The sequence below is a fragment of the Parus major genome, chromosome 1, assembly GCF_001522545.3.
Source record: "Parus major isolate Abel chromosome 1, Parus_major1.1, whole genome shotgun sequence".
Classification (NCBI taxonomy): domain Eukaryota; kingdom Metazoa; phylum Chordata; class Aves; order Passeriformes; family Paridae; genus Parus; species Parus major.
This window is the reverse complement of record NC_031768.1, coordinates 80,705,911-80,732,310: the sequence shown is the minus strand read 5'-3', so window position 1 is coordinate 80,732,310 and position 26,400 is coordinate 80,705,911. Positions and strand designations below refer to the sequence as shown.

At 42.0% G+C, this 26,400-nt stretch overlaps 1 protein-coding gene across 2 annotated transcripts in view; it reads right to left on the bottom strand.

The window, feature by feature from the left end:
• The window catches only part of ME3 (malic enzyme 3), a 118,122-nt gene that overhangs the window by 12,590 nt on the left and 79,132 nt on the right, over window positions 1–26,400 (bottom strand). Inside the window, exons 4-7 of one of the 2 annotated variants that reach the window (XM_015639707.3) lie at window positions 22,689–22,764; window positions 18,821–18,982; window positions 15,780–15,883; window positions 4,024–4,133 (exon numbers count right to left, since the gene is read on the bottom strand). In XM_015639707.3, the coding sequence (XP_015495193.1) occupies window positions 4,024–4,133; window positions 15,780–15,883; window positions 18,821–18,982; window positions 22,689–22,764 (452 nt within the window). The remainder of the gene's footprint in view (window positions 1–4,023; window positions 4,134–15,779; window positions 15,884–18,820; window positions 18,983–22,688; window positions 22,765–26,400) is intronic. The other variant, XM_015639712.3, reaches the window with a different exon arrangement.

Sequence of the window (26,400 nt, the reverse complement as noted above, 5' to 3'; positions counted from 1 at the left end):
TAATCTGGATTATAAAACAGAGTGCACTTCCATAAAGTTCATGGATGATTACAAATTTGGGATAGTGACTGATAGAGTGGTAGTACGACAGTTATTCAGGGATCTCAGCAGGCTGGAGAAATGGGCTCAAGAAAACCTCATGAGGGTCAGCAAAGGCAAATGCCAAGTCCTGCAGCTTTGCAGAAGAAAATTTTGGGGTCGTGGTAGACAGCAAGTGGAAGATGAGCCAGCAATAAGCCCTTGTGGCACAGAAAGCCAATAACCTGCTAGACTGTGTCAACAGTAGGTCAAAAAAAGTGGTAATTTTTTCTGTTTCAGTACTTCTGAGGTCATCCCTAGGCAAGCATGTCCCATTTGTGGTTTTCAGCACAATGACAAACTGGAAGAAGTCCAGAAGAGGGACACAAATATGACCATGGTATACAAAAACGACTGAGGAGCTTGGGTTTGAAAGGGCTGGAGAAGACTAAGAAGGCATCTAATTTCTGTTTACAAGCACTGGCTGGAGTATTTGTAGAGGCCAGATTCTTCTCAGAGGTGTAGAAAAAAAATATGAGGGGCAATGAACAATTAGCAAAATTCCAGTTAGATATTAGGGAAAAAAATGCACAAGGAAGATGAGAAAACATTGGAACAGGTAGCACAAAGAGATTGTGGATACCCATTCTTGTATATACTGCAAAGTATTTGGCTGGACAAGGCTCTGAGGAATCTGAACTAATATAAAACTTCAATCTAAGTCTGAAATCACCCTGAGTGAGGGCTGGCTGATGTCCAGAGGTCCCTTCCAAAATAATGTCTTCAATGGCTTTATGTAATTTCTTGTATGAAGCAGGAATCCAGAGATGCCTGCTTCGAGGATTCACCAGATTTGACCACTTTGTAAGACTTTAAAGTTTTCTACTTTCTGTTTATCACTGTGAACAATTAAGTGGAGCCAAGATAGAAGAGGAAGAGAAAGAGCAGGAGCTAAAGCATTCTCATGTACCTCTAATCTTATGTGCTTCAGAGCCTGCCCTGGTACTTTACTGGGAAAAAGGAAGAAGTGACAATCAATTTTCTCCCTCAGAGCTGTAATTGAAGCTGTTGCCCCTTGCATGAACCCAGACAGAGCTGGGAAAGGACTGATGTCATCACCCCCTTAGAGGAAGGAGAAGCACTCCCTCAAAGGGAGCTCTCACACGCGGGCACTGTGAGCCAGCTCCTGCCTAAATCCCAGGCTGATGGCTTTCAGAATAAGCAACGGGCACTGGAAGCCAGCTCCTGAGAGCTCCCAGGCTAATGGCTTTCAGAATGAGCAGTCACCTCGTCCCTGTTGGTGGTACCTGGCTGGCATCCCACTCAGCATCAGCAGGCTGGCTCCAACTGGAAGGGGTCTGAGTGACCTTCATTCTCTGGGGTTAGCATGCATTTGGAAATACAGTAATTTGGGGGGGTGGGGGGAAGAAAAAGTAGATATTAATATTTTAAACAGTTTTTCATTTTATGTAGGCCCTAGGGTAACAACAGGGATGCCTAAAGGATCTTAAGGGAAGCAACTTACACCTTTTTCCCTCATCTCATCTGGGTGTGTATGTGTAGGCACACTGCATCCAGAGTCCCACTAACCAATGGTCAATGAGTTTAAATTAGTATAGCTCAGGCCTGATCTACCTTGCACTGTTTGTGCCTAAGATGTGTTTTTATTTCAACATACTTAAAACATTGCCATCTCAGAAGCTGGAATAATTCAGACTTCAGAAGGTCTGTTCCTGACTTGTTTGAGTAAAATTGATCCGGTCTGCTTAAATAAGGCTTTGTATAATTCTCATTAATCATTTAATGGTTACATTGAACTCTAACACTTTTTAAAGTAGGTAAGTCATGAAGCATCAGCATATTAGAAAAGAGATAGTCTAAGGTAAACCCAAAGAACAGGAGGGAGTAAGTGAAAAAATACCACTTCCTACCTTTCTCCTATCATCTGAGGATACAGAGGGATATATTAGGGTGGGTAAATCAGACTACTCATCCCAGATTCAACTCCTTTATCTCTGACATGACTCCAAGACAGAGTTAACTGAGTAGATCCACATTACTTCAGCATTCCAAAGGTCCTCAAAACTCATTTCTGACTACAACACTACAGGCTTGGATTTCCCTTTCCTTTCGGACAGCTACATAAAAAAGGTGCTTGCTTCCTTTGACTCATTGCTTGTTATGCAAAAGCTCAGCAGGATTTCTTTACTTATCTGCTAGTGAGAAGTAAATGTTGTGCCAGCAAATGTTTTATTTGAGAATATAACCATGTTTTACTACAAAGAGGTAAAATCCTACTCTTTCAAAAGGCAGGACTTCAAGGAATTTTCAGGAGACTTGACATCTCCCATGCACGATGACATGCATCTAACTGGAGAGAATCAGATAAGGTCTGTTTTATAACAATACTGTTTTACAGCATCCTCCTGGATGTGGTTTGCTGCTCTAGGGCAGTCATTGCCAGAAACTGTCTGAGGCATTCAGCTATGACCTATGGCCAAAAGAAAACTATAAAAAATAGCCTCATGCTTCCCACACAGAATCTGCAGTTTAGTTTTAACAGTCTTCTTTTTCTTCTCTCTATTATCAAAGAAACCTTTCCAATTCACCAAGAAACCTTTGCCATTCACTCCAGTTCTGCCAAGAAAACCTACATCCAGGCCCCTGATATGTGATCTGCCACATCACCTGGCCTCTTTTTGACTGCTGAGTCCCCTTCCACTTTCAGAGGGAGCCTTATTATGGCCGTTATCTGCTCATTTTTAGAAAAGTCTGAGTGCTTGGTTCCCCCATTCAATATTTCAATTCAAAAACTTATCTCCTGGGTTCTCTTTTTCTGTGCTTCTCTCTCCGCTGAAGGTTTTGGGGGTGGCAAAGATGAGTTTTTTTGTACAGGAGTATCCATCTGCCCTTCCCTGAAATGCCTTTAGCTTCTCTGCTTCTAAACCTTCATCATGCAAATGTCTTTGAGCAGGTCCATGCATTCCACTACACCAACCATATTTCCCCAAACCAGGATCTTACTCCTTGTGTCAGATAGGAAGAAGCTGCTATACACATTGCCAAATATTGTTAGATAAGCAGCAGATGCAGAAACAGCACTGGAAAGTTTGCTCACAAAAGAACCAGCATTGTGTGAAAAATAACACTGATGTTTCTTTCAGTCCCTTTCAAGTACAAGCGAGGATGAGCCCAACTGGCTGCAAATAATTAAACCAAACATTGGAAATTTCTGCATGTTTCAAGCAGGACTAGACAAAAGAAAAGATGAAGGGACTCAGAGGAGACGTGATTGTTTGTAGACATTTGGGAAGATCCCGTCCCTGTCACATGGGCTAACAGCCCTTCCAAAGGTTTAAAGCAAAGTCAGCATCAGACTGGGATGCAGACTGCATCCCTCTGGGCATTGAGCAATCCTGCTGACTGCTGAGCCTCTCAGGGCCTGGAGACTTGCTTGTTATAACCCCAGCTTTGCTGCTCTCACTTCTTTTTGACACTGGAAGAGTTATGTTAACCACGCTAGGGGAGAACAGATCTGTTCTCAGATTACTGCAGAGTTAGCATCCACAGAGAGGAAAGAAGCTGATTTACGTTTATTTTTTGTGCATGTAATAAAGAGTGTAACAATAGAGGGAAAATGCCAGGATCAGCTAATGACCACCTGGCTCATGAAAACGGGAAGCCTTGCATAACTGTTAAAACGTCATCATTGTTTTAGCTAAATTATAGAAAATTAATGGAACTCTCTAAGTTACCTGCATAATCTAAAGCATGTTATCCATTTTCTCCCTTGAATGTTTCTGTAATGAACAGCTAAGTTTCTAAAAACAATGGAGACTCACTTTTCAACTCAGATGGCTGAGCTTTTGTTTTTATTTTTAAATGCTTCTGTGTAAACTCTAAAATTCGCCAGACATCTGACTACTGCATAATAAACATGTGATATTAACCACAACTTCTCATGACAAGGTGAAGGTTAAATTTGATTTTCCTAACAGTACTTACCCTGAATATCATCATTGAATGTACAGTATCTGTCACGGTATTTATTGAGGAGACGAAAAGCATTAACATTGGCAAAATCTTCAAACTGGATCAGACAATTTATGCCATACCTGCAAGTTAAAGGGCAATTTAAAATGGATATATTTATAAAACATAGGACAAGATATACACCTTTTACCAAGACAATTTAGCTAATGACTCTAATACAGAAATAAAAGCATCATGACAGAAATGCCGTACAGTAACAGCAAACAGCAAACAGGAACACATCCCAAAGTCCAGACACTGAGAAATGTGGAGTCACCAGGGTTAAACTGTATTCATAATTCAAGTGGCTTCTTAATATGTGTAATTATATACCTATATGTACGTGAATCTTTGGGCTTTTGGTATGAGAAATTTTCCATGATGTATTTGCGGAGGAGCTTCTCAAAGCAAAGGAGACGCTCGTGGTGTTGCAGCTGCCACACTGCATTACAGCAAACATGACTTCAAAGAGGACACCAGTTAAAGGGACACCACCAGGGGCCCACTTCAACTGTAAGTGGCCAAGAGATGAGAAAAAAATCTGCTTATGGGATCCCATGGAGTGAGTGTTTCACAGTGGGGCTGAGTGGTTCATGGTGTGATTTCACAGTCAAACTTCTGTGCCTTGGAAATGTTTTTCTCCATTGAGTTGTTTAGCAGGAAACCAGCACGCAATGACAGCTAGTGGTCTGTAGACTGAAAAAGCAGGAAATAATTGTAAACTTTCCAATTGTCCACTCTTTTCCAGAATTTTAAAGGAGAAGTGTGCAGTTAATAAATTGGGTAATATTCAGGCTGGTCCATATGGATACACATTCAGCAGTTTATATGATTCTGGGCTGCATTAAAGCTTTGCAAATAAAATCTAAAAGGGTCATAAGTGGTCGTTTCTCACATAAATGTGATAGGGCAGTGAGAGAAACTCAGGGAATGAGTAATGCAACCATTAGCAACCTTTGGGCTGCAGGCAGGTGGAGGGGCTTTAAATAGCTGCACTTTGTTAGAGGTAGCATCACCTTACATATCTTCTATTCAGACTTTTCTCCTTTGCCACTGAAATTTGAGGTAGAACACCCCTGCTTTAGTGTAGAAACTGATACTGGATAAAACATACTCCATTTGAGAACTGTGGCTTCTGTCATGAAAAAGTCTTTTCATGGCACTCACAGTGTGAGCAGTCACGCTCTCCTAGAAGGGCCTTGAGTTTTTTATTATTTTCCATTTCAAGTATATCTGTCAGTAAGGAGACAATGATAAGCACATGCATTGTGCTCCTTTATTTTTCCATCATGAGAATCTCTCGTTTGATAAACCCCCTGGTCTCAAAAAGGGACAAGGACTGGCTCTAACAGTTGCTGCTCATTCTCTGTGTTTGCTTTTAGAAAAGGACCACAATGGGGACAGAGTTTTTAGTAAGGCCTGAAGCATCAGGATAAGGGGTAATGGTTTTAAACTGAGAGAGGGTCAATTCAAACTAGATATAAGGAAAATATTTTTTACAGCGAGGGTGATTAAAGACTGACACAGGTTGTCCAGCGAGGCAGTGGATGCCCCATCCCTGGTAACATTCAGGGTAAGGGTAAAGGATTCTGAGCAACCCTGTATGGTTGAACCTAATGGATGTTCCTCTTATTCATCATTTGGATGTGTAAGGAAAACATGGGTATGAGGGAGATGATACGGCATCCAGAACATCTGCTAATATCTCACAGCAAATAACTAGCAAATCTTTATTATTATTTATTTGTATCACTGAGGAAGTAACATTACTGACTTGCTGAACAAAATCAATGATCTCAGCCAATATTAATGTACATCCGACCAGCTCTGTGAATTCCTTCCTCACTTCACATTTGTGGTGTGCAGCAAGGGACAGTGCACAAGTTACTTCTACATTCATCTTTGATCCCTGTTTATTAAGCAGAGCACAAAAGCAGTATGATAGCCCATAAGCACTTCATTTCTCTTTCTGCCCCTCAGTATGACAGGACAGTGCTGCAGTGAAGGCTCTTCTCACTAAGGTATTTTTTGAAGATTGTTTTCTTTTCCACTGCAATACATCTGCTGAGCTTTTCAAAGGATGAACTCCATTATTGTGCTTATGTGAGCCCTTGCATAATGTGAAAACTAAAGTTTTCATTCATAAAGACCACAAACTGGACATGGTAAGACCTGATGACTGGATGCTTCAAATGAAAGAACCAAGTGTTTTGGATTTCCAGTTAAAGTCGGGAATCTCAGATCATGATCTTAGTCCTTAAGGGCTACTCACCTTACTGAAGTTCTGATAGAAATTTAAAGAACTTGTGCTACCCAAAGTCACTGAAATGAAACACAACTGGGCAGCTGACTTAGTGATTTGTCTTAGAAATTTACCAGTTAATCTTGCTGCCCTTTCCTAGAGCTACTTTGGTGGCTGTGTGCAGTGCTCCATCTGAGGGTGACCAGAGCAGGCTAAGGATAAACTTAGCAAGGAGTTTGAACAAACCAGCTGCTGGAGCCATGTGCAGTAAGATCTTTGTGAGTATCAACATGATGAGTCAGTTCTACTATCCCTCCCCCACAGCATAGCATCTCAATATTTGTGTAATTCCTTTCATCCCGAAGGAATTCAGTGTGCTCTACAAAGAATGTTTGGGTAGCACCCAAAAGTAGAATGTAGCCAACTTGGGACTGGAGCACAGAAGTCCTTTAATATGCTAAGAAAAAGTCCAGCTTATGTGAGAAGGTGGAAAATACTTATTACTGCAAAGGGAAAGGGTGTCCCAAGAGCTGCAACATATATTGGAATCCGGACAATAAAACGCAGCACAGAATGGGATTTCTTCCACTACTTCTACATATCTAAAAGTTGGCTGTGTAGTGCCCAGCTGTGTATTGCCCAGCTGGACAACTCTGACTGCCCTCTCAGAACATGGAGAGAAAGGGCATATCCAGTAGCAACTTCTTTCAACTAGTCTAAGTGAAAAATAGAAGCAGATAACATCTCTGGAGATGCCTCTTTCTTCAGACTGTCTGTGAAGGAAGACTAAGATGATCAACCTAAATTTAGATACCTAACTTTAGACACCTAAATTAGGAGAGGTAATCTAATATTATCTAATTATCACAGTTGGGAAGATGTGGTTTGGAACATTTTAAATATGTGTCATGCACCTTAGGTCACTGCCTTATCACCCTTTCACTGCAATACTATGCTGCCCTTCAATGTTTGCAATTTCTTTGTTGATGTCTGCAGAAACTGCCTGCTTCATCCCTTGTGTATGGTGTCCAAGTGGTCCCCTGTCAGCAAACACAGAAATACTTGATGAAGTGAATTATACTAGCCATTCTTCCCCTATCATAATGCTTTAAAATGAAAACAGATTTTTAAAAATTGTGTTTAATTGGAAACATTGTATTTCTCAATAAGAAACCAAAATTAATGAATTCCTTTGGAGGAATAATTTTTAATGAGGTATGCTTTTGTTGAACCTCCTGTTCTGTTTAATACGTGACATCTGATATGAATGCAGTCCCAGTTAATACTCACATACTTGCTGTCTATAGCTGCATGATGCCTTTTAATAAAAAAAAATGTTTGTAAAGTGAGTATTTGAACAAGGATTTCTGACCTTTTAAGACACTTGAATATTCATAACTTTGCATCAAGAATTGATGCTGGCCCTGCAGAGAGATCTTCCAAACTGCTGTGATAGGAAGAGACTCTTGAGGTCAGTCTGCTTGGCTGGTTGTCAGATCTCACAGATTCTTCCACTGATCCATGTGACTCATCTAACTTTCAGCTGAGAGCCTGAAGGAGATTTGGAAGCAGACCAGCAGGTCATATCAGGACTGAATGTTTTCCAGTCCAGGAAAGGCATGGCCAGCAATCTCATCCTGACTGTCAGTGATTCATCTTCTCTAGAGCATTCTATGATCTTCTTGGCATCTGGAACACGAGTTCCAGCCATAATCTGACTGCTTTTATTTACAAAGAAAGCTCAAATGTAGACTAGCAGGATTTCAGACTTACAAGGTACATTGAAACTGAGCAAGTGCCATGGTCCAGTGTGGTTTCTCCTGTTTTTCAGTTCTTTATGTCCCTTTCAAAAAAAGGGAGGTTGTATTTTTTTGAATGGTTTTGGGTTCAAAATGTTGCCATTCCTCTTGGGAACGCTGCAGTTTCCATTTCATGGGATCTCTTCAGTTCCATGTCTCCTTGTGGAACTGGAGTTTTCCCCTCAGCATGAGTTATTCTTACATTTGTAGGCTGTCAAGAAGGGTCCTTGAACAGAGGTGTTTTTGAAAGAATTCAGACATGCTGAAACTTGTAAGTAGTTACACTACAAGAGTCATTATTTAATACTGTCACCATGTCTCCTGTTGGCTGCCAGACCACCATTTGGGGGATCCTGCTCTCTGCCACCTGTGGTATTAATTTACCCATTTTACAGAATTGGAAACAAAAAGATACACTGTCAGTTCTTCCTCATCCAAAAAATATTCACTGGTCTTTCAGACAGAGATTATATTGCTGTCTCATTAGTTTGCTTATTTCATGGTTTTGTGCCATAAATAATTATGACCCAAATTCTGGGCCCCATACCTTGCAAAAATGTTCCTGTGAAAACAGCCTCACTGGGAAATGCTTTATAGAATGGTCTCATACACTCAATTTTAGTCCAATCTCCAGCCTTTGCTTAGCAAATCTTGTACAAAGAGTACTTTCAATAAAACAATATACTATTGGTTAAAATAATAGCACAAACTGTCACCCTAATGAAGGATTACTTTAGGACTGTATAATGTAATACTATAAGCCTATTGTAAAAATTATCACCTGAAAATCTTTATTAAGAAATAATCCCATTTCCTGGAAAACACACAAACACAGAATTCATGCTTTGTTTATCATTGTATTGTTGTTCTGGTACTGTTACTATCCACCTAAACCTACACAGAAGCCCTGGGCTGTGCCAAGAGAAAAGATGCTCTTAGTGTGAAGTCTGTATCCTCTGCAGAGAATGATACACATTTCCCTTGGATGACCACCTGGAACAAGTGGTGGAACAACACTGTGGAACAGAAGAGCATGAACCCCAGAAGAGGTGCAATGATTACATTGCTTTTAGATTCTTTATGCAAGAGACTTCTAAGTTGCCTAAAAAAATCTCACTATGCAATTTTTTCTTTCATCCTCATTTGTATGTATCTCTTTGAGTTCATCTGGACTCATTATAAGCCATGAGGTCAGAGAGGAAAAATTTCATGAGGCAGCAGTTACCATCTGAGAAGCATCTGACCAAAACTTCCCAAGTCAAACTTCCAGTGTGGCCTCAGGACCTGTCCAGTGCCTTTGCTGACCAGTATCAAAAGCGGGGATTTTTGACAATGAGGAGGGAGTATAATATATTCTTACATGCGTACAAACAAAAGGTATTTGCAAGAAGATCCTGTTGCTTTATGGAAAGAATCACAAGAAAGAAGTTCCAGTCCTTGTCTGAATTTAAAATTTTATAGCACTGCTTTCAGACATTCATGATGCAAGGAATATGCTTTGAGGAGCTGCAACTCCTTTTCATAGTCTTAGATAAAACCAGGCAGAGAAGAAACAAATTGTCCTTGTCCTTGTCATCTTACTGCTGCTTGAAACCCCAGCAATCAAAGTCCTGATTTCCAAGAAAAACTAAATTATCTGTAAAGAAACCCATCATCAGAAAAATATCATGCTTGGCAAGTGCTCAGCATATAAGACTGGAAAAATGAAGTCCACTCAAGCAACGTTAGAACCTGAGTCTGTCTAGTGTCCTGAGGCCAATTTCACTGTTAAATTGTTACTATGATACTTGTCAGGCACCTCCTCAAGAGGCCAGCTGAGAGCAGCCCTGTGGAGAAGGACTTGGGGATATTGCTGGATGGAGAACTGAATATAAGCCAACAGTGTGTGCTTCCAACCCAGAAAGCCAACTGTGTCCTGGGCTGCTGCAGTCTGCAACCTCAGGATCATGTCCAGAGAAGCTACAGTTACTGGGAACCAGCATGAAACACCAACGAGACCGGCCTCTGTTCATGAAACCATTTATTCAGCTTGGGAACAAACTCAACATCCAGAGACAGAAAGCTCTGAGCAAAGGCAGGGTGAAGGGTTTTGAGGGACAGAACCCTTCAGGGTCTCCACCTTTGAGGGTGGAGTTTAGGGTTAGGGACCACTAGAAACACAACAAGCGAGAAACCCTCAGAGACTCAAACCCAATCAGAACTCAAAAAAAAGGTCTGGGGTGGGATAACTTCATCCAGGGCTCACAATGCCCATCCTCCAAAGCAGGAGGTCAAAATTCACACTGGCTTACAGCCATGCCTCTCACGTTAACAATGCTTATCTGAAACTAAATCTTTGCCTCCCTGAAGCACTTCACAACACTGGGCTGCATCCAAAGCAATGTGGGCAGCACGGCAAAGGAGGGGATTATGTCCCTTCTGAGACGCCACCTGGATCCAGCATCCAGTTCTGGTGCTTCCAACACAAGAATATGGACCTGTTGGAGTGGGTCCAGAGGAGGCTGTGAAGATGCTCAACGGGCTAGAGCATCCCTTCTATTGAAGACAGGCTGAGAGAGATGGGGCTGTTCAGCCTGGAGAAGAGAAGGCTCCAGGGAAGACTTTGGAGCCAATATAAACTTAAGAACTCTGGGTCCTGGGTTTAGAAATCCCATGCTAGGGAGCTGCATCACAAACCCAACAGGACCTGTGGCTGGCCTCACCGTCATCTTAGATTACAGACAATTTCTAAGATTGGGCAGGAGTCTCACTGGGTTTCTGCCAACACAAACATAGCCATCATGCTCTGAGGCACAGAGCCTGCTGTGGATTCAGTGAGTGCTGTGTCAATAAAAGCGCCCCTTGAAGCATATCAAGAGAAGGTATCAGGAAATCCCAGCATTGTACATTTTTGGAAACCGGGGAATGTGCTAAGGATTGCTCTTCTTAGTCACACGCCGGGGCATCTGCTATGAGTATTGTTAGGATAAGGGGAAAAACGAAGTTAAGATTGATTACAAAATTCTTGGGGGGAAAAAAAAATCTTGCAATATCATAGTCAACTTTCATTACAATCTCATAGTCAACTTTCATTACAATCTTTTTAAGTAAAAACCTCCAAACAACTATTTTCCACATCCAATCTCATCACTTTCAAGCACTAAGACCAGCACTAATGGCGGCTACGACCATTCTAGTGCTTTTATGCAAAATGACATCATCCTACTTGCAGTCGGCGTGAGGAAGGACTGCAGCTGGAGCTACAAGACTTCTCAGGAGCAGGGCAAAAGCATGAGATGCAACCATATTAGTGCTGACCCTCAGATGTAGCCTTGAGCTACCCTCTGGCACACAACAAGGAACAGAGCCTCACCCTGTACCTTCTGCACAAAAGAGCTTCTCCAGCTGCATCTTACTGAAACTGCTGTGTTATATCTGGCGTAGGTGGAAAAGCCCAGACAAAAGCCTAGAGCAGAGGGCTGTGTGACATCTGTACTGTGTTACCCCAAAGGATTTGAACTCATGGTAACAAAAGCCACAGTGATCCCCAGCGGCACATCTGGAACTCAGTCATTCCTCAGTAGCAGAAAATCAAGCTAATGAAACGTAAATATTTTTTATTTAATATTTAAAATATCATCCAGTGTCTTAAATCAGATTACAGATGCTGGCTGATGATCTTATCTCAGATCAAGCCAGGACAATGGACAGCTGGGGCGGCTCTTCCCATCAGCATCACTTCCCCCTCACGAATGGTGTCAGAGTCCCTCTGGCCATGGTAACTGGGGTAGATGGGCAAGGAGAATATCCACCTTGTGTTCCATGAGAGCTGGATGTGGTCTACATGACCAGCCCTGCCATGGCACTAGTGATGGTGTGCAGGCCTCCTAACAGACACACAGATGCTAGGGAGTGACTTTGAGTGCTAGCAGTATACGTGAGGACTTTTTTTGAAGCCCATCAGTGCCTAGAAACTGGTGCCTAGAAAATGAAGTCTAATCTTTCAGGATCAATTGGCCAAGTTAACCAGAGCATGTGAAGAAATAACATGGGGGAGCACCTGTACTGGTGATTTTGTTTCTGAAGAGTGCTGTTGACTTTGTGATCCATGACCCTGGAGAACTGCTGAAACAGAGGTGGCTTCTCTTCAAAAAGGTTCTGATTGTTGAAGGGCACATGAGGCCTGACTTGGTATGTTTGTGGGTAAAAGTACTGGGAAGGCATTAGGCAAAGAGAAATCAGGTATGAAACACACACAAGGAAAAAAAACTCAGCAGAGGTATCTTTCTTTTCCCAGCTAAGAAATTGAACACTTGATCTCCTGATGCCTTCTGTTCTGTGCTCTGCCTTATGGCACAGGCTGACAGAAAGCCTGTTCCCCATGTCACTCTATTAATAAGAACTGATGGGAAAGGAAAGGGGAGTGAAGTTATGACAGGTTAATGAGGCTTCTGCGACACGGTTTGCTGGCGTGGGGAACTGCATCTCACGGAGTCTCAGGCAGCATGTTCCACATCTGCCAGTTAGTGACTGAGGCTAGAGCTCAAAATGGAGGCTGAAGTCCTGGGACAGATCTGACCCCTAAGAGCACAATGAAAGCTACTTGAGGATTGATTTGATCAGATATTCAAGCCCCAGAAATTCTGGGGTTTATTCCGATTATAATCCTTGGACACTTTAGGTGGATACTTATTTCACTCTAAAGAAATGTACCAGGTTAAGAGCAAGACTGACTTATCCTTTGCCACAGTAACTGAGCAGATGGAAAACTGAAGCAGTCCATTTTCCCATGTGAAGCATATTGCTGCTCACTGTGAGAAAACAGCAATCTATCAGGCTGCTTCATTCAGACACAGGTAGGCTCAATGGGACAAATTTTGCATGTAGTTGCTTCCCAAGAGGAGCAAAAGGCATAGCTTTGAGCTGTTGTTAAAGAACGTAGTCATTTCACATGTTTTAGGTGAAAGACTAATGAATGGTAGTTTAGGCAGCAGGAAAACACAGAAATTTATCCAGCTGTTCCAGAAAGAGCTTTTCTTTCTAAAATTGCACAGGGTGTCCACATTTTATTTCAAAATATTGGAACAGCTAACTCTGAAGCCTCTGCAACATGCCTTGTTTCATTACTATGTGGGTATTAAGAGACCAGGAGTCCTTTCTATTGACTCTATAGGTCTCCAGCAACAGAATTTTTACATCTGTTTGATATTATTATTCCATTAGAAGACTAAATCTTCACTCCCTGGCTTTTTTTGTGGGCTCCAACACATTCCACTTCAGTGACAAATGTCCCTTGAGCCAGCAGTGCTTTGACAGGGTGGGAGGTACTACTGCAGAGGAACTGACAAATGGTTTTCATGAGAAGTTAAAGTACCCTCAGGAAGTAGAGGGAATTTCTGCATGAGTATCAAGATGAAAAGGAAACCCCCAAATTGAAAAGGATTTGTGGCAAAAAACCAAAAGGTTCCTCCCCAAGTAGCTGAATTTGCATGTGACATTACAGACTTGCCTAAGAGATTGCAGCAGCTCATACTCACAGGTTGCCTCAAAAGTGGAAGCAGGCTACAATAAAGCAGCACTCTCTTGACCTTCTGAACAATTTCTGCTTCCTTTTGTAACAGAAGTGAGAGCTCCTACTGGGTTGAATCCAATCATTCCAGTGGAAATTTGACACTGAATGAACCTGTTTCATATGAGTTTGCCAAGCCCAGGCTGATAGCAGGATTATTCACCAGCTCAGAGTGCATAAAGATCACACTCTAACAATGCTTTAAAGTACACTGGTGGTCAGGATGATAATATAGGTTAATGGCTCCTTTCGCTCTAGGATCTCCAAATACTTTACAGATGTTAATGGTGAAGTGCAAAGCAGAATTTCCCAGCCCTGCTTGCTGAGAACTTTCAGGGTCCTTCCTGTGTTTAAGGAAGTCATCCCAGTTAAGGGAAATAGAAACATGGAGACAGGGGCCCCAGGAACTTGATTACCAATAATTGGATGAAAGCATTAGACATGACTTCACCACCTCCCAAGATAAAAGTTCATTGTTCATGGTCTTCTCCCCTCAATGTGGAGATTAGCTCATGTAAACTAAACACAGGAAAATAATTGCCAATCCTTCCTCTCCAACAGCAAGTACAGAAAAGGCAAATTGTCTTTGGTGGGTGCAATGAGCTTTGCATTTAACACCACAAGCATAAGTCTCAGAGCCACATTTATGATGGCTGAGACCATCATCTGCATTCTCATTCTATTGCTCCCATTCTATCATCAACACCAACACTGCAATACCCCCATGGTCTTCTGGCCAGAAGCAAGCAGGATAGGTTTTCCCTGAAGGATTAAGTAGTGACTACAATCAAAATAAACAAAACCTCCACAAATTAACCCTGATGACTCTTAAATTGTTTCTACTTGTCTCTTGTGACTTCCTAGTTGTGTTTTGCCAGCTTTCTAGCCTCTAAAAGTTTCTTCCCACTAGATAATGCACAAAGCATCTACCAAAACGCTACAAAGTAATCAAATAACATTTCAGTCAAGATTCTTTATCAAATGTAAAGAAGGTTCAGCTGTGAATGAATAGTCCTCTGCATTTGTGTCCCTATTTCCTCCACTCACAGCCAGCTGGGCGTTCGCACCATGTGTAAACCCATCCTTCTCAGTGGATGGGTTGGTGTTGTGTCAGACACAGGTCATGGTCATTTTTTACACAGGTGGAACTGTGAGTTGATGACACATGTACCACCCACTCCCTCCCCTTTGCTTAGGAGGAGATACACACATACAGCTGGCTGGAGACACAGAGGGAGGATCATACATAGCTCCTTCACTGGGAAGAAAAGACCGGCAACAGCTTGGCAATCAGGCAGAGACTGCAGCTCTCTGCTGCTCATCAGTATCATTTGTGGCTTTAGGAAAGGTAGAAAAAGCTGCTTAGGAGCTTATAGTTTTCCAAATATGAGTCTTTTTTCCTTAGCAATTGTCCTTACTTTCCTTCTTATGACAGTCTCTCTGGATAGTCATGGAGATTTTAATACATTTTCTTCTTTTTTCCAGAAAGAGGTGCACAGGACTGAGGTGGTAGTTCTGCTCTTCCCATATAAAAACTCCCTGGTACATCAGAGACCCTCTATCCCACTTAGTGGGTATGAATGGAAGTATGCAGCTGGTCTGTCTCACACTTAAAAAGACAGTGCTTATAATCCTGGCTCTCTCACTCCACAGAGTTAAATGCCAGCAGGAAAGTTCCTATTTTTGACAAAGCCATAGAGAGGCAGTCTACAGACTCCATGCTGTGTGAAGGAACATGCCATTTCCATTTAGATGATTTCCTTCACAATGGCAAGAGCTAGAAACTTCCTTTATAAAGTGTAAATAAACCAAAGTTTAGGTTCTGATTATGCTGAATGAGGCTCATAAACACATGACAGAGGCCAGATACAGCCCACAGTACATATGTTTGACACCTCTGGCCTATGTGGATAGGAAATACTTATAAACAGTCAGTCCCATTTCAGTTCTCTAGAGACAAATATTTTTGACACAGAGTGCTCAAGCACAAAGAGTCATTTGCAGACCACCCAGGAGACTTGCATTGAAATGACCTTCCTTTGCTTGGATGATCAATTATACTAATGTTTATTTCAGGAGTTGCAACATTTGTTCTTAAATGGAAGCAGCCCAGAGGAGCCATGTATATAACCCCACTTACTTGTTGGTAACTGCCTGCATAAACTCATCAATCAGTTCGTCGTACTCTTTCCCACGAACCCTCTTGTGTTTCAGTCCAATATACAGTGGATCACTCAGGAGAGCCTAGGACACAAAGCAATTCTGTTGACATCTTCTCTTCTGCAGATGGACAGAGATTTATGTCCCAGCCTACCAAAAATTTTTGTCTGATGTAGTCGTATTAATTTTACTTACTATGCAATGAAGGCCAGCTCACACGTCTCTTCCCAAACAGGAAGTGTTTCCTTAGGAAGCCGTGGCCTATCTTTTAGCATAAATAAGGTCAGAGGGATGCAACACTTCTTGACTGCCATAGGAAATGGAGCTCTGCATCCCCAGAACAGCTCTTTGCCAAGGTGCCTCACTCCTAGTGAATAAAACTGACCTCGTGTGGGGAGCGTTCACTGTACATTCAGTTCTTAATTTTGCAGTGAGGGCAGGACAGCTGTTGACCACAAAAAGTGCTTTGTGCAATGAAGATCACCTGATGTAACTTAAATGATGTGTCATTTAGGCCTTTTAGGTGACAGCAGAGAGTTGACCACAATCAGTGATCAGATGGCAGAATGTTCCCAAGACCTGCACCTGCCTAGCACTCACTTTGGTTATCTAGCAGGTACGAAGCCAAGGTATTTTCATACAACAGATTAATTTATATTTTGATTCCCAACAGGAACATAAAATCAGGCCACTCCTCCAACCAATCCATCAGGTGTTAAGTAAATATCCATAAGCCACTGTGTTGACATGGAAATAGCATATATTTTGGGGATGATTACAGGACAAACACTGGCAGGAGACAGGTGGGCAAACACCTCTAAGAAACACTGCAAAGGAACTCTACTTCCCTTCCAATTTCAGGAACGGAACTACCCGTGTGAGGGGAGGATATGCCATCTCAAACTTACTGTCCTGCAGCCATATAGCACTAAATATTAGCAGGCATGCTATTATCAGATCTGCTTTTACAGCCACAGCTGTTTTCCCTTAGAAGGAAAGATGAAAGAGGTTTTCCCGTGGGTTTGATACATTAGGGCTCTTCAGGGCCATGAAACAGAAAGGAGACCCATTTACATAACTTCACGGATTGCTCCTACAGCACTGTGTGCTCTGGGCTCTCTTCACGGAGCACAAAATTCTGCCACAAACAAGCTGAGAAATGCCAAGCTCTGAAAAAAGACTGATTTGCTGAAAGCATATACAAAGTGCTATGCACTGTCAGAAAGAGAGGCTGGCAACCGATGCTAAAAATAGAATACAATGGCTATATTTACTGAGTTCTACCTGAGGTTCATGTGTTAGTGACACAGTCACTCTTGGCTCACCAGATAATAATGGGCAGAGATGAACAGGATGAATGCCTGTAAGAAGTATCCTATTTTATGCACTGATAAACGAGTTCACTTGTGGGGCAGGATGCTCCTAGGATCTGCTTAGGCTTCAGTTAATCTGGGTTTATGCACATGAGAGAGCCATTAAATAAATAAGCAAACACATTATTTATATGATGAGGAAATACATTGTTCATATTGCTGGAAAACAGCAGCTTCTGTATCTTAACCCCAGAGGTGGAAATCGCCTTCATAGAGAAGCTCCTGAACACATAAATTACATCTAATCTTGGGCAGAAGAAAAAAAGTCCAAGACCGATTCTGTAAGTCCCTTTTTCTGATGCCATCTGATCCTTGCAGAGGCCTAAAAATCATTGGTGCCACTTTGGATTTTTGTGTCTCCTGTCTGCTGAGACAGAAAAAAGACAGACATGCATGATCAGATGCTTTTCATGGGGAGGGAAGCACTTTTACCCAGGTCCCTCTGGGAGAAGCTCCAGCTGGGAGGCTCAAAGCACTGGTGGTGTGCAGATCAGCATGGAGGAGAAGGAAAAGATGAAGGATCCAAAGTCAAGTATAATGTTCTATTGACTGGAGATTGCAGTGAGTGAGAGAGTGAGACTTAATTCCTGCTTTAGCCTCAGTGGGTCCAAATTCAGAGTTCTCCCTTTTCAGGAAAGACCATGAATCAGGCTGGGATGACCATATTCCACATGTCCATGACAGGCCGCTATGCTAAAGGGGTAACATAATCCTGGGGCCAGAGACCAAAGAAGTAATTGAGATTCTCAGATGTCATCTATGGGCACTGATTTTGCATTCTTTCCTTCTTTTCAAGGGTCTAGTGTGAGAGACTTGGCGCAGGACTGAAAGAGGTGCAGAAAATCTAGCTGTCCATGAGCATCAGCATGTCTCAAATTGTCAGCATTGATTTGTCTTCATACACAAACTCAAAGCTCTTATACCCCAGGTTTTTTTATGTCCCTCAAGAAATTTGTGTTTGGTTTACATGGGGTCATGTGAAGCACAAGTACATTTTACAAAAATGGACAAACTTGGGCTATCACAAATAGCTATAGGATATTAATTTTTAAAAGGCATCCTCACAGATGTCCATTCTGGCATTGCTGAAATGTTTCACTTTGGCCTTTCTGAGCCAGAGTCATAAGGCAAAAATCTGCAAACAGATGGAGTCCTCTTGCTTGGTTATCATGTGAAGTAACATGTGCAATCTAACAAAACAGTGATATTAATCATTCCCAAAGCACCCACCAGGGATTCTCCATTTCTGGAATATAGTCTTCTCTACACACACACGAATATCTGCCTGCTCCCTCACAATTACCAGAGGAAGAATGATTTTGGGACTTCCTGTATGAAGCCTGTCAACTCACCTTGCCGTGCTGAAAAGTGGTGCTGAGCTTTCACCTCCAACTGGTAACACTCTGAGTCTTCTTCACCAGGTGACCATGAGTCTATTTAGCATTTATTTCAGCTCCCCGTAAGAACAAAAGGTTCTCATGCTTCCAACAGGAGTTAAACCTTCCCACTCTCCTGCAGTGCTGGTCTAGTTATCATCTCATCTCGGATGTCTCCAGTTTCGTCTCCACATTTAGGGACCTTGCCCCAGTTAAGTGCTCATCTTAATTCTTTCTCCCCCCCATGTCAGATTTATGAAAAATTGTCTTACCTCGTTGTCTGTGCCAACATCCAGTAAGACAGGGAGGCATTGTTGTGGGTGAACTCCACCACAAGCTGTATACAAAGCAAGTTTTCCAACTGGGATACCCATGCCGTAACTTCCTAGGTCTCCTAAACCAAGAATCCTCTCTCCATCTGTCACCACAATAGCCTAGGAGGATCAAAAGAGACTGTTGTATGGAGTTGCCAAGGCTCTAGAAGCAAAACCAGCTCCACCGTTTCCACACTGATGCCATTTTGCAGATGCACAGTGCAATGGATATTTGCTCCTTGTCCTCAACAGTGTGTTAATCATCTGTTAGCAACAGGGGGCTGCTCATTTTTGTGGGTAGAGAAAGTGTGGCTAACAGGTAGCAGCTCACACTGTGGGACAACAGAAGCTCTGCTGGAGAATACTTCAATTCACTGTAGCAGAGCCCAGGCAGCATGGCTTTTTGTGCATCCCCAGCTGTACTACAAGAAGGATCACAAATGAGATCTGGCCTTGATTTTTTGTCTTTTCTTTTCCTAGAAAAAAAAGGTGTGCTTAGGAACTGTATCTGTGGAAGAAACATATTTCAGTGTCCTTTTTATTCAACATAAACCATACATGTTTACTTTTTTTTTTGTTTTTCCTTCTGAGTCAATGTGAAGTGTTAGCAATGAGAAAGTCTCTTTTTGGGTGGGCTCCATCTGGTTTTGGGTGTGTGCTCACTTCTTTACCACACCCAAAGGATGCAACTGGGATTGAAAGGCAGTAATGGGAATAGGGAAAGCTGCAAGCATATGCACTGCTACAGGTTTATCCTGAAATTAAATTGAGTTAATATTCAAACTATGTAGAGAATATTGAAACAAAACTAAGTTCTAATGAATCAAAATATTTCTCTGGAGCACTGATCCCCTTTCATCCAAATAAATAAGTGTTCTCACGCAAACCTAGAAACTTCTCAATAGCATTTAGATAGCCATCAGAGAGAGAAAAATTCTTTTCCTAAATTCTTAGCCTAGGATGTGCTGCAGCACTCTATAGTTATCAAAGCTCCTCAAGGCAACACTGAGAAATCAATCAGAACAGAAAATACAGCATGGGAGAATTGCTATTTGTTACAGAGAGGGGAAACTGGATTAACATGTGTTTATGGCTCTTTGGATTTGAAAAACACCCCAAAAGAGAGCAGTTTCTGTGAGTACCTTATACACAAGGACATTAATGTTTTTATCCACTCATGTTCATATGATCAGAACTCAACAAATAGGACTTTAATCCTGGCTGAGAAGGGCATACCCTTCTACCTGAAGTAGGAGGTTGCTGGTTTAACAGTTAGGAACCTGTTTTCTACTTCCGTCTGTGATACAAATTTTCTTGATTACTCTAGTGAAGTCACTGTAGTGAAGTCACAGGTGTGCAGTTTATGAAAGCCATCTAAATGGTTTCTAAACTCATTTGACATCTGATGGGGGAAGACAGAAACCTCCAGAGGGCATCTCTTCTCTCCAGCAGCTGTTTTGGGAACAGATGAATGGGTTATTTCTCTTTGAAAAGCTCAGTTCCCTCTTCATTGGCAGTGCAGAAGTACTTACAATGTGAGACCAGGCACTAAGTCCCCAGGCAGCTGATATTAACAGAGATGATTCTGGACCATGGGCTGTACCCCGTTAACCAGTCCAGGTTTGCAGTGACATAGTAGCAGACATGTGGCCCAGCAGAGTGATCCAGAGTGCTGTGCTGATCTCCAAGTTGCCAAGGGAATGCAGAGAGACAAGTGCTACTGTTGGCATTCCCAGTTCTCTGCACTGATTGCATGAGGTCAGCCTTTACAGGATGAACTGATACTCTACACTGAGTGAACCAACAGAAAACACTCAATGGGAAGGGTTCTGAACAGCCCTGTACAGCAGTAATCCTGGTGGGGATTCAAGATCCTCAGTGCACTTATAGGGCAGGCATCCCACAGAAAGAGGGAGGAATGAAAGAGGGAAGGCAGGATGGAAGGCCAGTGCAGTAGCTTGCACAGCAGCACACTTGTCTTGGAATAAAATACATCTTTCTACACCATCCTCACTCTGAGTGGCTTGAATTCACAGATGCCAGGATGACACCCATCCTGTATGATTCTTTGCAGTCTTTTTGCTTTAGTTGGGCCATTGTGAAGAGAAGAGTATAACACTAAGGAATCAGAGGGAAAATTAGAAAGGGAAGGCACTCCTGAGGATGGCCAGCATTTTATCCAATATTTCTTCATGTCCAGATCCATTAGCCATCCTGGAAGAGACACAAACCCCCCACATTCCCACATAAGTATGAGCAGAAATGGTTTCTTCTCACTTGTTCTGCTTCTGGCACTATGATTCTTTCAGGGCAGCCCAGCTTTGACAGAGGGTTGAAGGTGTGGCTCATTAGAGCTTGGCTGAGGCTTTGCTAAGCTAAACAGAGCACCAGCATCCTTCCAGCACTTCCAGATAGAAGATCCAGGGTTTGGCCCAGATTTCCCGTTTCTACAATAAGCACTGTTGCCATGATGCCCTAATAAGCCAAATCTAATGAGCAAAATCTGGGCAGCATTTTCAGGTATTTCTGCACCATCTTTAGTGGGTGGTGTTCAATGGTGGGCGGTGTTCAGCCTTTCAAAAAAGAACCTGGGTCCCTCCAGGGACTTAGGTACAGTCTAGATGCCTCCCTACTTATCTCAAAATCTTGATTGTTCCAATGTCTACCAGTTCAGGCATGAAGAAGTCTGTGCAGAAGGACACAGGGAACCCTGTGGTCCATAGCAGTGATATTGCTAAAATGAGCTGCCTTTGTAGTCTGGCAAACCTGGAAAGTAGATAGTCTGAGCCTCTTTCATGGATCATTGCCCTTCCTATGGTCTGTTTTGGGTGCCAGAGGGGCTGTTTCAACAACAGTCTATTCCTTCTGTGCCAGTTTCCCCATCTGCAAAAATATTTCTATTAGCCATAATGAATTTTGCTCACAGTTCTGAAACAAATGGAAATACTGAGTTTGTTGGACAAAGCAAGGACAAAATACCTAGCCTGCCTCTCTTCTCCATGGTTCCAAACACAAGTTTATATGACTGTGATCACTTTTTCTGAAAACATGTTAAATTTCTTTTTTTTTTTTCCCCTTAGAATTGGAAAATGCTTGTAAGATTTTCTCAGCTGCCAAACCTTTGCTCTTGGAAGAAGGAGAATATTGATAGGGGACCAAAACTCTGTCAATAGCCATGGAAATTCCCAGAACATGTACTTTCAGACAGACAGAATAAGGTGAGGTGACTGGCAAGACCTATCTTAAGTGCTGACTTTATTTCATGCCAGGGACTTGCCCAGCCCCAAGCTCTAGTGAAAAACACTTCACAAGAACACTTTTTGGGTGGGGTGTTGCTAATATCTTCAGCTGCTGGATATCAAACATGATTTTCAGAGTTGTCAGTGTTCTTGATGCTGCATGACTCACCGGATTTGGGAAGGAGTCCTACAAGCATGTTGACAACAGAGATATCTTAAAGAGCTTTGGTATGAGTTAGCCACACTATTCTTCAATACACATATCTTACATTTTCACTGGGCCCCCTATTCTGTACAAATTTATTACCAAGCACATTTATTTTCTTTTATTGACCAAGATTCTGCTACCTCTGAAAAAGTTGTTCTTGACTGCATACATACATGACAGAGTCTCTGAAGTCCTAACTTGACTGGAAATTGAAACTGAACTGAAGTTCAGCCTGAAAATTCTCTGAGGAAGGGAAGTATTCTTTGCTTGTCCTTTTGAATAGCCAGTTCTGTAAATGATGCCAAGCAGTTCCACTAAATATCCCATTTTGCATCAAACTGCCTGTAATTTCCCAGTCCACTGAAGACATGCCACATACCTTAATATTTTCTTCAGGCCAAGAGTTCAGCATTGTTGCAATATGGCCTTTGTCATGGATGGTGATAAACAATCCCCTAAGAGAGGAAAAGAAAAGGAAAGAAAGAGAAGAAAAATAAGCCTTGTAATAAAACTAGTAATTCCAAGGTAAAAGAAAACAGGTGAACTTGAAAATGGAGAGATGTGAGCTGCTGAGTACAAAACCAGGCAACTCACTGATACAAAAATGAGACCTCAAGGGACTCCTAATAGCAAGGTAAATTCTCATTTTCAAACCAAAAGGCTCAACATCCTTAATGGGAACGTCATTCAGCAGCCACCAGTGTTGGACATTTAACACTGGTGAAACATCTTTGCTTCAGGGAGCACACTCTACCTTAGTGCAGAAGAGTTTTCTAGTTAAAGCAATTTTGATAAATGCAGTGGAGGCTGATGGTTTTAACATAAGTCTTGTTATACATTCTTTCTTGAGCTTATAGCTCCTGGCCATCCCAACAGTGAAAGTATGATCCTTGTCACCCAGCTACCCATGTCAATGATGGCGATGGCTACTACACAGCTAGATATTTTGGGTCACCTCTCTAGTCCACAGAACTCAAATTTGATTGGATCAATATTTGCCATGGCATTTGCTTTCATCAAGCCAAACTTGCCCTTTTTTCCCCATGAATATCTGATCCTAGTTTTTGATATTCACCAAGTGAAAATGATGAAAAATTATGAGAAGTGAAACAGAAAATCAAATGTTTGGAGGTAACTTCAGTGTGAAGTGTTTATATGAACAATAACATAGCTGATTGCACTAAGGTTAATCACTTCTCAATGCAAAGGTCTTCAGGGTTTAAACAAAAGTGCCTTATTTTAAAATAAAATTCGGATTTGGAAGAGATCATTTTTGAAACTTGTTTTAGATTTGTGGCTTATCTTTTCACCTCTCTGCTGTTGTTACCAAAAAGAGTAACTGTAGCAGGGATTCTTTAAATACCCAGGGCAGTATTACTTACATTGACTGATCTCTGCTCTGATACTCTGGGATTTTGCTGAAGTTCCTTTTAGGCTGCACTAATCCCAAAAGAAGCAACCTGTCCTCTCTATCAGCACAAATCAAGGGCTCTAACTCGAGGACTCCCCTTGGCAGGAGGATGCAGCCATTTTCCTTGCCTTGTTATCTGCTCACAAAAGCAGGAGTTGTGTCAGCAATTAGTAACAATTGGAAAAATGGGAGAGATGCATTTTTGTTGCTTACATCTCTCAACCATTGCTCAGACCCAGAAAGTTCAGATCCGGTCATGGTTTGGGCTTCTAATGTGAAACATTAGGGAGAAGAAGCTTGAAAACAACCTCCATTGTAAGGCCATATGAGTGATGGATAATCAAACATAATTGGGCTACTCACCCTGGCAAGGGCTTATCTCACATGACTCTTCTAGGGGACAGATATCTTCCCACAGTCGGCTGTGGGATTCCTAATGAAAATGCCCTTTACTTTGAAAAGAAGAAAAATAAAAGTGCTGACTTCAACACTGATCAAGTCACAATCACACAGACAGATCAGAAAGGCAAAAAAGGAAAATAACATTTCATTTATTCAGTGTAATTCTTTAACACTGTGCCAATAACCAATGAACTAATCACATACACATGGCTTGCCTCAAAGACACTATTCACAGATGTCAATCTTCATAAAAAGGGAGTACTGTATTGCTGCCATCTATGTTTAGAAAGCAGTTATTAACTGGGAATTAAAAGTGCAAATTAGTAACATCACTGCATATATTTCAGGTTGTGATACTCTTTTAGGAAGAATGCTATTGTTTGAAGGTAACATTTTCCATACATAATGAAGACACCTATTAAGTGTCTAGCTGTGTGCCTCATACATTCATATCTCTTCAGTACTGAAGGGAGTCCACCAGCCATTTAACCTTTCAAAAACATCCTGAGCTCACAGCAGAAGCTGAAACCCAATTGTCTACCCACTGCTGGCTGTGCAGCTCAATGGAACTGAGAGTTGTTTCATATAAAAGTGGAGAAGGCAGCTGCCCCTTGATTCTGACCCTTGAATCAGGAAGGCAGTGGGCTGGTCTTCAATCCCTGCTCGGGATTTGCCAGTAGAGAGAGTTCAGCTTGGGTCTTCCAAGATCTGATGACTAACCTCACTATGCTCCTTGTGAGAGCAGGACTCTCACAGTTGTCATCGGATTGGCTTGGCTTAGATAGTCTGGTTGGTGACTGAGAACCATGTATGGAGAGATAGCCCTCTCAGAATTTGTGTTCCCTTCTTTAATATTATGTATTTGATGCTAATTTCTCCTTACTTTAATTCAGGCAAAATCAGATGGCTTATTTTAGACTAACACCCTAATGGCACTACCAGCTTTGCAAGGGAAACCATCAGGAGAGGCAGAAATGGTGATCCATGTGGGGAAAGTGACCTCTCAGTGACACAACCACGTCAAGAAGCAGACATGTATCTAAGCAAGCCTTGTATTTCACTAATGCTGAATCTGAGAGACAAGGGCCCAGGCTGAGTAAAACACCTAATTTTCCAGTGCCTTTAGGCAACCAGCTGGAGCTGAATCTGGTTGAGGCTCTGTGGTCTCCCATTAGGTGTTCAAGCATTCAGAAGGGGATCCTTGTAGTAGTGAGCAGGAAATCCCTTCGCACATGGAATACGCAGTGACCAATTCTGACAGGCAGTTGAGCAAATTCATGGTAGTTTTGAGATTTTGAGATACAAAGACACATTTAGAGTCAGGGGTCACAGGTACGTCCTCATTTTGTGATCTCCCTCCTAACAACAACTTATCCACAGAGACGAGCTGGCCAATTAGTTAAATAAACATGCCCCAAAATGGCAGAGGGTTTATCTGTCCAAAAATCCCTTCTGCAAGGCAGAAGGAACAAACAAGCTCCACAAAATGAACTCAGCAGAAGTTTTACTGATGAGAGAACAGGGAAGAGTAGCAGCCAGGTTTGTCTCAAGGACACACAAAGACTTTGAGGGCTGTGTGGCACTTGAACAGGTCACCCAGAGAAACTGTGGATGCATCTTCCCTGGAGATATTCAAGACCAGGTTGGATGGCCTCAGGCAACACGGTCTGGTGCAACATGTCCCTGTCCATGGCAAGGGGGTGCACTACATAATCTCTCATCCTTTCCAACACAAACCGTACTATGATTCCATGATTATAGGAGGGGTAACAGGAGCAAAAGCTTATTTGAGTCTTTGAGAACAGAAAGGTAGAGCTCTGAATATTAAGAGGAACAGAATGGCCTATGTGGACCAGTAGTAAACAAAAAACATCCAAGCGGCAACAAAATAAATTAACTTGATTTACAATTTGAAAAGATGTAGCCTAAGCCTTCTGAAGGAGAAATGAAACCTCATCAACCTTTATCACCTTTATTCTGACTTTATCATCATGTCTGCTCCAACACCCTTGGTATTACAGGTGATAAATTGCTTCAGAGAAACAAATGATGCAGCTTTCTTTTAATCTCCTTGGCACTCAATAACAAGGATTCAATTAAAATGTAAAGCTAAAAATGTAAGTAATTTTGATCAAGTCACGTAACATGGGCATTGTGTGGGGCAGAGACACAATGGTTTTCCAGACCAGAAAACTCACCTGTGCCCAGGAACGTGCCATTCTACATGGGTTCAGTCATGCATGGGGACAAAACTACACAAACTAGAGTTTAGTAAAAA